The 12,895-nt window shown below is 42.3% G+C and overlaps 1 protein-coding gene and 1 long non-coding RNA gene across 3 annotated transcripts in view; one reads left to right on the forward strand and one right to left on the reverse strand.

Moving 5' to 3' along the window:
- Positions 1-12,895, forward strand: part of CLDN10 (claudin 10) — an 839,961-nt gene that overhangs the window by 769,639 nt on the left and 57,427 nt on the right. The window contains exon 2 of one of the 2 annotated variants that reach the window (XM_082218878.1): positions 4,927-5,091. In XM_082218878.1, the coding sequence (XP_082075004.1) occupies positions 4,927-5,091 (165 nt within the window). Of the gene's footprint in view, positions 1-4,665; positions 5,092-12,895 lie in introns of those variants that run through there. The other variant, XM_082218877.1, reaches the window with a different exon arrangement.
- Positions 1,258-5,981, reverse strand: LOC309530234. Its single transcript, XR_014218710.1, has 3 exons — positions 5,228-5,981; positions 4,085-4,284; positions 1,258-1,444 (listed from the first exon to the last, which is right to left on the reverse strand). It is a non-coding gene; the product is annotated as an uncharacterized lncRNA (long non-coding RNA).

Here is a 12,895-nt window from a genome sequence, read left to right on the forward strand (position 1 = left end):
TGTATGGAAAATAATAAATATGATTGTAAAAAAAAAAAAAAAAGAATTTCATATAGACATTCCCAGCCCAAACCTGAGACTTGCATGTGAAAGACCTTTTCCACAACTGCTTCTGCGTCATGATGAGCTGGGGTGCCAACCTGGAAAAAAATATTGGGAAGGGGGACAAGTAAGCCCCATCCCGGATAATAGATCACAAGACATGGCAAGATGCACAGCATTTGAATGACAATGTCCATCAACTTTGGGGGAGCAGCCCTCTCAAATATTTAAGGGGGGTGAGCCAAAGGGACCTCAGCCTCTAAGACATGGTGATGAGATCGGAGCGGATTGGACATAAGCATAAAGCCTGGAAACGATGCCTTATGAGGAACGGCTAAGGGAGCTGGGCATGTTTAGCCTGGAGAAGAGGAGGTTAAGGGGTGATATGATAGCCATGTTCAAATATATAAAAGGATGTCACATGGAGGAGGGAGAAAGGTTGTTTTCTGTTGCTCCAGAGAAGCGGACACGGAGCAATGGATCCAAACTACAAGAAAGAAGATTCCACCTAAACATTAGGAAGAACTTCCTGACAGTAAGAGCTGTTCGACAGTGGAATTTGCTGCCAAGGAGTGTGGTGGAGTCTCCTTCTTTGGAGGTCTTTAAGCAGAGTCTTGACAACCATATGTCAGGAGTGCTCTGATGGTGTTTCCTGCTTGGCAGGGGGTTGGACTCGATGGCCCTTGTGGTCTCTTCCAACTCTATGATTCTACAATATCGTTGTGAGTTGCGGGGAGGGGGTTAGTGTGTACAACGCCTGAGTCCCTTCTAATTCCTGGGATCCTGGATCCAGCAAGGGTTAAAAATCTGTTTCATTCCTGAAAAGGTCAGGTAAGTTTCTTTGTGGCCTTAAAGGTAAAGGGACCCCTGACCATCAGGTCCAGTCGTGGCCAACTCTTGGGTTGCAACGCTCATCTCGCTTTATTGGCCGAGGGAGCCGGCGTACAGCTTCCGGGTCATGTGGCCAGCATGACTAAGCCACTTCTGGCGAACCAGAGTAGCGCACGGAAACGCCGTTTACCTTCCCGCTGGAGTGGTACCTATTTATCTACTTGCACTTTGACGTGCTTTTGAACTGCTAGGTTGGCAGGAGCAGGGACCAAACAACGGGATTCAAACCGCCGACCTTCTGATTGGCAAGTCCTAGGCTCTGTGGTTTAATCCACAGTGCCACCCGTGTCGCTGTGGCTAATAGGATTTCTTGCCGTGTTTCACTTGGCCTGCCCAAGTCCACGTCACATGTCCATCTTATTGCTTCTTCTACGGAGCTTATGCAAACTAACAGGGTTGGGCAGTAATACGAGAGAGATCATTACCAAAAGCTCTGTGACCTGCCAGCCTCCTGACAATCCAAAGGCCCATTTGTCTACCAGGATAAAGTTGTTATTCACGCATTACAGTGCTGCACGATTACAAAAGGAAGGTTCAAATAGATTAACACATTAGCTTTTAACTTGGAAATAAATTACTTAAAATTATTAATTAACTTCCTCCTCCTCCCACTTCAAAACTTTTAAGGGTTGTAATCAGTGAGGAATAAACTCACAGGTCTCAGATTCGCGTGCACCCTGCCCCCACCCCAGCTTATGTACAGCAGTGGAAATGGCTTCATGCAGCTGTTCTGCCTCTTTTGCAGCAAATCACATCTCCCCCTGCCAACCAGTGCACCACCCCGAGGGGGGGAAAGAGACATGTATCTTTCGCCTTCTTGATTGGAAAGAAAACCCCAGGAGGAAAAATGATTAGGAAGCCCTTCTCTTCACTAGTCTTTTGGTTAATACTGCAGTCTCTGTGTCTGTTTGGGGGTTTTTTTAAGCAGCGACAACAAAAACTTCAATAATTCCAGGGGAAATGTTAGCATGACACGTAGTTTAAATGGCAGGAAACGAGAGGAATTTAAGAATATAAGCATTGCCTTTCTAGATCAGGCCTACCTCAATTTAGTCGAGAATTCAGACAATTCAATCAGGATCTATCTTCTTAACTTTACTATTCTCATGCTTTGCCCTCAAGCTTTGTGTGGATATAATTTTCAGGGTTTCAGCCGGCCAGACACGCCCTTGGGTTGCCTTAAAAGTAGTGCTGTACAAAGTCTAGCATATTTAGGTGACAATGAAATATGATGATGATGATGACAGGTGCTAAGGAAAAGTGTACCTTATTGCCACCATGGAAGTAAATTTAAACAGTTGCAGTACAAACTAATGGCCGATTGATCTACAGCTTTACTCCCAATGCAATCTAAAATTACTGAAATGGTCCAAAAGTTAGAAGATACAGTAGGCATGGGAAATTTCACTATGTTACTGGAAATGGAGCATCTAGAGAACAGAACTTTGTGTACTGCTGCAAAATTGTCTGCATCTGTTTTCTAAGTGACATCCCATGATGTCCCACAGGGCTTTTCTTAACAAGAGGGCTCACTGTGGCATTGTAACCACAATTTAAAAGGTTTTTTTTAATGTTCTCTTCATTTATACTAAGCAGTTCAGGACATACATATATTGATCGTGACATTTCAAACAAAACTTTCATAACTCTGAAAAATTATACCCACTGTGAATTAGAATTTTATTATGCCAATGAAGGCTGAATGAATGAATTAGAATTTTGAAAATGTACATAAGAGCATCTTTCTAAAATGGAGTCTTCAGTGTGGGGTTCTACAGGGTCCATGTGATATTAAGAAAAGGCAAAGGACCCCTGGACAGTTAAGTCCAGTCAAAGGCAACTATGGGGTTGCGGCGCTCATCTCGCTTTCAGGCCGAGGGAGCCGGCGTTTGTCCACAGACAGCTTTTCGGGTCATGTGGCCAGCTTCTGGTGCAATGGAACACCATGATGGAAACCAGAACACACGGAAACGCCGTTTACCTTCCCATAGCAGTGGTACCTATTTATCTACTTGCACTGGCGTGCTTTTGAACTACTAGGTTGGCAGGAACTAGAACAGAGCAATGGGAGCTCACTCTGTCCTGGGGATTTGAACCACCAACCTTCTGATCAACAAACCCAAGATGCTTGGTGGTTTAGACCACATAACATCTACAAGAAAACACTGAGGATGTTGTCAGCAATATGCTAGTAACACCCAGCTCTACTTCTCCTTTGCAGGTGTGGCAATGGATGTGCTGGAAGGATGACTTGACTAGGTAGTGGACCAGATGAGAGCCAATAGAGTGTTCAATTCAGATAAGGCACCATTAGTGGTTTCCTGGACCAGATGGATAGGAGGTTGCCTGCTCTTGGTGGGGTTACACTCTCTCTGAAGGAGCAGGTATGCAGCTTGGGTCCATCACTGTCGCTTGAGGTCCAGGTGGCCTCAGTGGCATGGAATGTCTTTCATCAGCTTTGGCTGGTGGCCCAGCTGTGCCTCTATCTGGACAAGGGACAGCCTAACTTCTGCTGCCTGAGCTCTAGTAACCTGTAAATTAGATTACTGCAATATGTTTTGCATGGGGCTACCTTTGAAGATAGTTCTGAAAGTGCGGCTTGTGCACAATTCAGCCAGCCAGGTTCCTCGCAGGGACAAGGCGGTCGGAGCACATAACACCAATCCTGGCAACGCAAAGCCCTCACTCTGGATAGAGGAAACTGAAAATAGAAATACTCGTCTTTCGGAGACTAGAGAAAATGAGGAAGGATTTGGTAGGAGACACTTCCTGGCGTAATAGTCAAAGGAGATCTCCCCAGATTTCCAAGTCTCTTTGAGGATGATTTTGAAAGACCTCATCGCTTACTAGGCCTAAAGCAGAAAAATGAACTGCCCAATATATACCGTATATTAGAATACGTTTTGCAGATGTCTGAGAAAGGAAGAACTATATCAAGTGCTGTGCCATTTTAAAGAACTTAATACAAAAGAAAAGTGATACATATTCATCAGGGTATGTATGTGCCCAGACATTCTTTATAGTAGCAGAGAATTGAAGTCTGGTATAGGGCTACAGTACCTAGGCAGAATTCTTCATCACTGGAGCTAATGGTGAAGCACAGGGGGAAATGGATGCTGACATTGACAAAAACACAAGAAGATTTGCTTACCTCATAGGGCAGATCTCCATTAACACTGAGATTAAGGAGGAGAAAGCTTTATAATTCAGCTTTATAATTCTAGCAGTCTGTCAGGTGGGTCCATAATACTCATATTTTACAGATGGAAAGCCGGCAGAGAACCACCACTTTGCCCTGGTCATTTCACAAGTTCCTGGCATAACTCACATCTGGATGATGCCACAATACATCTGTAAAACAAATCAATAGGCAATGCGAGTACCTTCAGATACTGTGATGTGTATATGCTAAAGACAGGACTCATTTTAATTATGCAATTCCTTTAAAGACCGGGGGGGGGGGCGACGACTGGTGAAGGGAGCCAGTCTTGAAGCATGCCTGAGTTTCTTTCATGACCTTTTGCTAAAATAATTGTCAAGTGCTACTGTGCAACTTGGACTCTGCACTTTTTCTCTCTTTTTTTAGCAATGAGTTGTTTTGCGTTTGAGCTTAACTAAAAATTAAGCATTAACTTATATGACAGAATGCCAGAAGAGAAATATATATATATATATATTCAAAAACTAGCCTTCCTGGAATTGCTAATTAATAACGTCAATACTGCTATCTGTTGCCATTGCTAAATATTGCTAAGCCAATACGGTGCACCCTGAAAGCATGAGGCTCATGATTTCAGATGCTAGCCAGACATGAAGAAAAACAAAATTTGCATCTGCATTGACACTTGTTCCCTTGTGTAATTTGCTAATGTACTAGACAGCGAAAAGTGTGTTCCTCTTACCATTGTGGAAGAACAAGCCGCTGGAGATTTCACCCCGGGAACATGTCCGGAGTACAGATTATAGCATTCGCCCTTTGTTTTTGTGGAATAGGAGCAATTATTGCAGCCACGGTCTCAAACGAATGGAAAGTGACCAGCAGGGCTTCGTCTGTGATCACAGCGACGTGGGTCTTCCAGGGTCTCTGGATGAATTGTGCAGGAAATGCCCTGGGTGCTTTTCATTGCAGACCTCACCTGACCATCTTCAAAATAGAGAGTAAGTGAAAGGGAACTAGAGGGTGGGTATCTATATGTATGTGTGGATCTTGTTAGATGGGGAACAAATATGGCTTTCGTGATACTTGTAAAGGGGGGTACATGCTTAGATTAGGATGCTTGTTTGAGTCATTGACATTTGAGATTTGGAATGGGGGACCGCTGGGAGGCTAGCATGAGCTCTGTTTTCTTGGCCACCGCTCTTTACTCCCTTTGTTGCTGCTGCCGCTGCCATTTCTGCTGCTTATGGTCTTCAACGCTCACAAAATCAAACCTAAACAGTTCCTCCTGTAGCCACTTCATCTCTTCGTTAATATCCACTTAATCCTTCTCTTGATGTTACAGTTGAGCCTTGGTTCTCAAATGGCTCCATTTTCAAACGTTTTGGTTCCCGAACGCCAAAAACACGGAAATACAAATGCTCAGGTTTTTGAACGTTTTTCGGAACCCAAATGTCCGACGCAGCTTCCGCTTGAGTGCAAGAAGCACTTGCAGCCAATCAGAAGCCGTGCCTCGATTGTTGAACATTTCAGAAGTCAAACGGTCTTCTGGAATGGATTACGTTTGACAACCAAGGTTTAACTGTAGTCCATACTCACAGCTGACCTTTATTCTTTCCTTACATACAGCACCTCTGTTATTTATCATAAATACAAAATCCATTTCAAATCCTTCATAAACGTTGTTCTCAGACCTGGTGTGTTGGGAGAGTTAATGGCTATCTTCCTTTGTCCTGTTCAGTTCAGGAGGAAGTGATGGACATATGTTTGCAACAGGAGCAAGGAACCTGTCCCCCCCCCAAGAAATTGTATTAAAGTAATTTGGTCTGATCTGTAATAATTTGGAAAACTAATAAAAAATAATATTAAGTAAACATAAACAAGAACATTGCCAGGCTTCTTAGCATTCATCAGGGATGTCCAACAGGTTGATCGCTACAAGAAAGAAGATTCCACCTAAACATTAGAAAGAACTTCCTGACAGTAAGAGCTGTTCGACAGTGAAATTTGCTGCCAAGGAGTGTGGTGGAGTCTCCTTCTTTGGAGGTCTTTAAGCAGAGGCTTGACATCCATATGTCAGGAGTGCTCTGATGGTGTTTCCTGCTTGGCAGGGGGTTGGACTCGATGGCCCTTGTGGTCTCTTCCAACTCTATGATTCTATGATCGCGATGTACTGGTAGATCCCCAGGAGGTTTTGGTAGATCGTGGTAGATCATGGTCAATCTCTGGGTCTTTTTCCTTATCATTCGTAAAACAGAATCCGTCTTTCCTCCTTCCTAAAAAAAGCAAAAAAGCTCAACAACTTTGACCTGAACCCCTAAAAGGGGGGTAGATCACTGTCTGTTTTTAATTCTGTGAGTAGATTGCAGTCTCTTGGGAGTTGGCCACCCCTGGTATACATCAACCATGTTTATATGTACATGGTCACTAATGCCTGTTAACATCAAATACAAAATAGTAGCAGCAACAGGCAAGGAGATAACCCCAGGCAGAGGCCACCAGAATGGCATAAAGGTAAAGTAAAGGGACCCCTGACCATTAGGTCCAGTCGTGACCAACTCTGGGGTTGCGGCGCTCATCTCGCTTTATTGGCCGAGGGAGCCAGCGTACAGCTTCCGGGTCATGTGGCCAGCATGACTAAGCCACTTCTGGCGAACCAGAGCAGCACATGGAAACGCCATTTGCCTTCCCACTGGAGCGGTACCTATTTATCTACTTGCACTTTGACGTGCTTTCGAACTGCTAGGTTGGCAGGAGCAGGGACCGAGCAATGGGAGCTCACCCCATCGCGGGGATTCGAACCGCCGACCTTCTGATCGGCAAGTCCTAGGCTCTGTGGTTTAACCCACAGCGCCACCCACGTCCCAACCAGAATGGCATACTTGGGTCTAAAAGAGCAGCAAGTTGCTCAGATGGATCAAATCCTGTTTGGAAAGAAGTTTCAGAAGTTCCTATCCAAGACCTTACACAGCCCAGTTCAATATTTTGAGTAGGTGTGGTTGTATTTCACAAGTATTTTATTTTTTTGCTAGTTATGTTGTTTCAAATGTGCCTTTTATATTTGACTTCACTTAGTAAAGCTTTCTTTTGAAATGTTTAAGGTAATTTTTTTGTTAACTTTGCTCTCCTAAATGTTAATTCTGCAGTTGACCTCCTCTGTAGTGTGTGTGTGTTTTTTAAAAAAAACCATTTAGGATAATATTTTAGTTTCCTGTTAATTATGTTTGAATGAATGTTAATTGTATTTAAATGTATACTTTATATTTGACTTACTTCAGTGATGTTTTATTCTGAATTGTTTTATCTGCTGTTTTCATGTAGGTTTTAAACTGCTTTGAGATTACCCCCCCTTAAAAATATAAAACAGTACAGAAATGACATGAATAATAATAATAATAATAATAACAATAATTTCCTTCTTTGATAACTTGCAATACTTTTGAAATAAATTAAAATGTTATAAAGCTACTTGCCTGCAACCCTTTGAAATAACAATTATGGATCCAGGATCTCTACAATTAGATGCTTCCACACTGAGGACAAACTTTATGTCCATGATAGGGTGATAGGGCTAATCCAGGTAACGGATCTAGATCATGAATCTATAAATTTACTGGATGTGAACAAATGCTCTGCCTTACCACTTGGAGGGTTGATGCATCAGTGTTGGCAAAAGCTACCTTGGGGTTAAAGAGCTCAACCTGAATAGTTCGGTTCTTGTACAGTACAGAATAGAGGCCAAGAAAAATCATTACCCTTCTCTTGTGCCTATTAATCCATCCTTACTTATTTGTGACCTTTGCGATCTATTCTACCCAAACTAAGGAGAACCACCATTGTTCTTCATATGTCTGACAGCAAGAGAGTGTTAAAATTCTCTTCATTATCTGGCTGCAGTGCTTTTTTTCTAACGGAACACACAGGTACACATACCCCTAAACATTTTGTGAATCTTTGTACTTTTGTCCATTTGTTGTATTTATTTCCCCCGATTTGAACTATAAAATGGAGATTTTCTTGAGTCAAAATGAGAGTACACCTAAACATTTTTAAAGAAAAAAATCACTGTCAGGAATGGATTTCCCCAGTTTACCAAGTAGTCGCAGATGCACTAGGGCAACTTGGTTAATAGCTGTCATTGCCCACATCCACACAAAACAAAACCGAGTCTTAGCATACATGTGCTATCTTCTGAAGAAGAGATCACAGCTGTTTTGCTCCCTCCCTGGCTTTTTAGGTTAGTGTGGCAACTAGGTGAGGTTTGGCTTAGCATATTGTCTGAACCTAGGATTGTGCTTCAAGTCTCTTGAAATATACTCGGAGTTGAGAGTGGATTTCATGCTCTTTATTCAGCTCATAGTGGTGAGGAGGAATGGAAGTTCCCCCAGAATGTCTGCTTTATATACATTGTTGTATATAAATGGGCCCCACGTGATTGGCTAATTCCGGGATTCACCTGTAGGCCAATCAGGTTGCGGATTCACATCCACCTGGAGCTGGACTGGGTGGCTCCTGTGGACCAATCAGACTGCTGCATTGTTCTAGGACCACTCAGACTGCTGCCTTTTGGATCCTATTCAACTCAGTACATAACATCTCTTTTTAACCATGAACTGCAGTCACCCGCTTCTAAGCTAAGGAGAAATTGGGCTAGGCTGTTGATGTCGAAATGCAGCTCTCTCTCTCTTTTCTGTTTTTTCTTTTTTTTCTTTTTTTCTTTTTTTTCTTCTTTTTTTTTTTTTGCATTTCTGCTTTCGGTAACTGGTAGGCTCCACTCTCCTCCCGTTCCACAGACTTCTCGCTTATCACCTGGAATGCAGAATTTATAGCTTCCGACCAGTGCTCTCTTCAGGCTTGTAAACACTCTTTCCAGTCTTCAGGGAAAGAATGCTATTGCTTTTGTAGCCAAAATGGCACAGCCAATAAACAAGTGGGAATGGAGAGGCTGGGATCTTGATAATTCCCTTTCGAATCCTTCAGCAAGTATGAATAACACAGATGGCCATAGCAAGCCTATATTGCTGTTTGTTACTGTGAGCCTTTTAAGATTAGTTTAATTTTAACACGCCAAGTAATGATAATAATCACGGTGCTCCAAGCATTTACGAATCCCCAGGACAAAAAGCTACGCAGCCCTTGAGTCACTTCTTTCTACCAGGAGCTTGTAGCTCATATTCAGAGAAAGAAGCTCGTTGATAGCAGCGCTTGCTCAAATGAGTTGGCAGCAGCAGCGATGCTAATTTTAAACACACTGTGCAAGCACTTCCAATGTATAGTATTACACTAAGTGAAATAAGGCACTGATCAGAAATCAAGCATTTTAAACTATCGGCTAGTATAATCTCATAATACAAAATCACTGCAGACATGGGGATTTGACTCCCTTTTCTTTAGCACTTCTGCAACGGAGTGCCACAGCAAACTCTCTTTCAAAAGAGAAGGGCTGGAAACCGGTACATTATTATCCTATAAACAGGGGGTGCATGCCAGTATACAGAGGTTGCTAAGCTACTGTACTGCTTCTCATATCACATGCATAATTCTGACCTCAGAAGACACCAAGGTGGCTGTGAAAGGCACAGCGCACAGAATGATTCCTGCCACACACACACCCCAGAGGAGTAAGAGACAGGAGGAGATGGACTTGGAGAAGGCTTTTTCCATTCTTGACCTAACCCCTAGAGATCCAAGGCTACTGGTTGTGGATTGGTATGCTGATAACCCGGTGGCTACCTTCCATGGAGACGACATTGGAGAAAGGGGGTTGCAGTCTGGAGAAGACAAGCTGAGAGAAAGGAGTTAGGAAGTAATCAAACCATAAGGTTCTTGCCTTTGTAACCTGTCCCAACAATATTCAGATAAGCTCCAAAACACAAGAGGAAAAAGCTCAGGAACAGCAGTTGCAGACCTAAGAAGACCCCAGGCCAGCTTTGGAAGATACAGTGCCTAGGACAGTCTCTGTTAAGTTGTGGGTGAACCTATCAGACGACACAGCGATTCTTCAGACAGCTCTTGTTTATTCACAGGCCAGAACAGAACTGAACTGAAGGGTTCAGCCAGCCTGCTTATATAGAGCTCAACTACAAAGCAACAGTAACAACTTTCTGTAACTATCCAATCACTGAACGTCACTTTCAATTCCTTATTTGCATATGCAGACCTGAGTGAAAACTATCTACAGTATCCCCCTGCTGGCCCAGGGTGAGAACCTCAGTACATAACAGTCTCTTCTTCCTCTGGAGAATGGCGGGAATCTCGGCACAAAACGGATTGCAACCCTTCCAGCAAAATGCAATGTATATGGACAAACAGTGTGGGACAGGGAGGGCATGAGGATGACTCATGTGTACCCCACCCCAAAAAGGTGCCTGCATCCAGTTTCGAATGTACATTGCAGTTCTAAAGGTAGTTTACAAGAGAAGATCTATGGCTGAGTAGTGTTAGGAGCCAACAGTTTGGAAGCACTTTAAATCCAGTCTGCCATGTTGAAACTTCAATAGTATTAGTTGCTTTTCTAACAAAATACTAAAACCAAGTGCAACCTCAAAACTAATAAAAAAACTTCAAAAGCACATCTATAAAAATGTCAAGACGGGTCTTACAGATCCTGTCCCACCAAAAGAGGCTATGGGGACTTAAAATAGTTTGAAATTAAAGGCCAGAAACGTAGGTAAAAAGGGAATATTTTTTGCCCACTTCTTAGAAAATAAATAAAAAGAGCACCAGGCAAACTTCTGCGCAAGAAACATTCGGCAAGTAGGGAGCTGCTATTGAAAAGACTCATTCTTGTGTTCCCACCCACTGGACCTGCTGTGAAAGACGCACATGGAGAAAGGCCTCACCTCAGGTGATGACTGCAGGTTCTGGGTTGGTTCATATAGGGAGACATGGCCCTTAAGCTACTGGGGTCCTGAGCTGCATAAGCCTTTATAACTCAAAATCAGCACTTTGCATTGAGTTGTACCAGAATTGGGGCAATATGTTCAGATAGGTTCAATATGTTCCTGCCCCAGTCAACAATCTGGCCACTGTCTTCTGCCCCAGTTTCTGAAAAATCTTCAAAGGCAGCCCCACATATAAACGCATTGCAGTAATCCAACCTTGATTGTACCAGGCTACCTGTCCAGACAGGGGCACAGCTCTGAACTACGTCCATTGGCGATGTCAAATTTAATTTTACCTCAGTTCACCCATCTTGCATAGTGCTGTTACTTAATATTCTCATTAAAGTTAGCGATTGAATTCCTCAGGACCATCCAGCCAGCAGTCTATTTCAAATGAAGGTGCACAATATCAAATGCGTTTGACCATTTCCCCCCTCTTTATCTATTGTTAATCCATTAACTCTTTTTCCTGTTTTCGTGCCACTAAAAAAGCAATGATTATTGAGAGATCTAGGTTTGTCCTAAGACTTCATTTTTCGGCGTATTGATAACCGTGGAGATAAACAATTTTTGAAGAAATTTCTCATTAAAAAGCAAAGAAGAAGAAGAAAAGTGCAAAAATGGCACCATTACAGGCTATAGAGCTATTAATGGCGGGGATACAGTTTTAAAGAGAGTTTAAAGTGGGAGATCGTCAATCTCCCAGGACATTCTATACAATATCTCAAGGTAGCTGTCTTATTACAAAAGAATTTCAGAAATAGACTGGAAAGTGAAGTTGCTGAATTGCAACTTATTACCAAACTTAAAACCATGGAGAGACCTGGTCTGAATAGAGACACTGGATTCTTATCTCATTATACATGAAAAAGCTATTTTTTGCCATCTCACCCCTTGCTTTTTCCTGTAAGACCAATTGCAGTTGTTAACAGTCCTCAACAGGTGTACTTCACTTATCAGCCAATCTCCCATTCCCACCACCCTTCTGAGTAATACCCCTCCCCACCCTCTCACAATATATAAGGGTCTGGTGACTTCTGTTTCAGTGTATCTGAAGAAGTGTGCATGCACACGAAAGCTCATACCAATACAGTAACTAACTTAGTTGGTCTCGAAGGTGCTACTGGAAGGAATTTTTTATTTTTTTATTTTATTTTGTTTCGACTACAACAGACCAACACGGCTATCTACCTGTAACTAGAACTATGGTATGATAGGGGCATTGTTATCAACAATGAACACACCTGAGCAGCTTTTGCTAGTTGTGGACACACCACAAAACAGCCCCAAATGCCTTTTCCAAATGCAAAGTTTTGCATATCAATATCACAGGCAATGATGCTTCTTACATACAATCTTCCACCTCAGGGTGGATAAAAAATAAATGATTTAAAAAATAATAATTTTAAATTGTGATTTAAATCGATTCAATTTAAATCAAAGCCACCCTTCACCAAAGTCTTTCAGCCAAGTGTTTTTTGGACATGAGCACACAATGGGCATTTATTTTGTACACCCCTTAATCTTGAGATGTTAAATCTTATTAACTAATAGGTTATCTTTATAGACAAAACTGGGTGGGTAGATGGACTTTGTCTATTATTTCTCAGATGGCAATGAGATGCACACTATTCCCGGAATATATCATTTTGAAACCACCCATTCGTTCAAAATTACGAACAAGCCCTGATTCAGATTTCCAAAGGAAATGAGGACTCAGGAGTTTTATATTTCCTTTCCTAGATGGCAAAATTCCAAAAAGTCACAGCCCCTTGAATGTTGTCTTCCAGAGCTCAGATAAGCGTATATAAACAATTAGAATGACACAGCAAAGCTCTTCACATGTTGCACGCAGCAAAACAATCTATTTGAACTTCAAAAGCTGCTCCCATCTTCAGAAGAAAGGCAAAATAGTTAACAA

Source organism: Podarcis vaucheri (genome assembly GCF_965113315.1).
Source record: "Podarcis vaucheri genome assembly, chromosome: 4".
NCBI lineage: Eukaryota > Metazoa > Chordata > Lepidosauria > Squamata > Lacertidae > Podarcis > Podarcis vaucheri.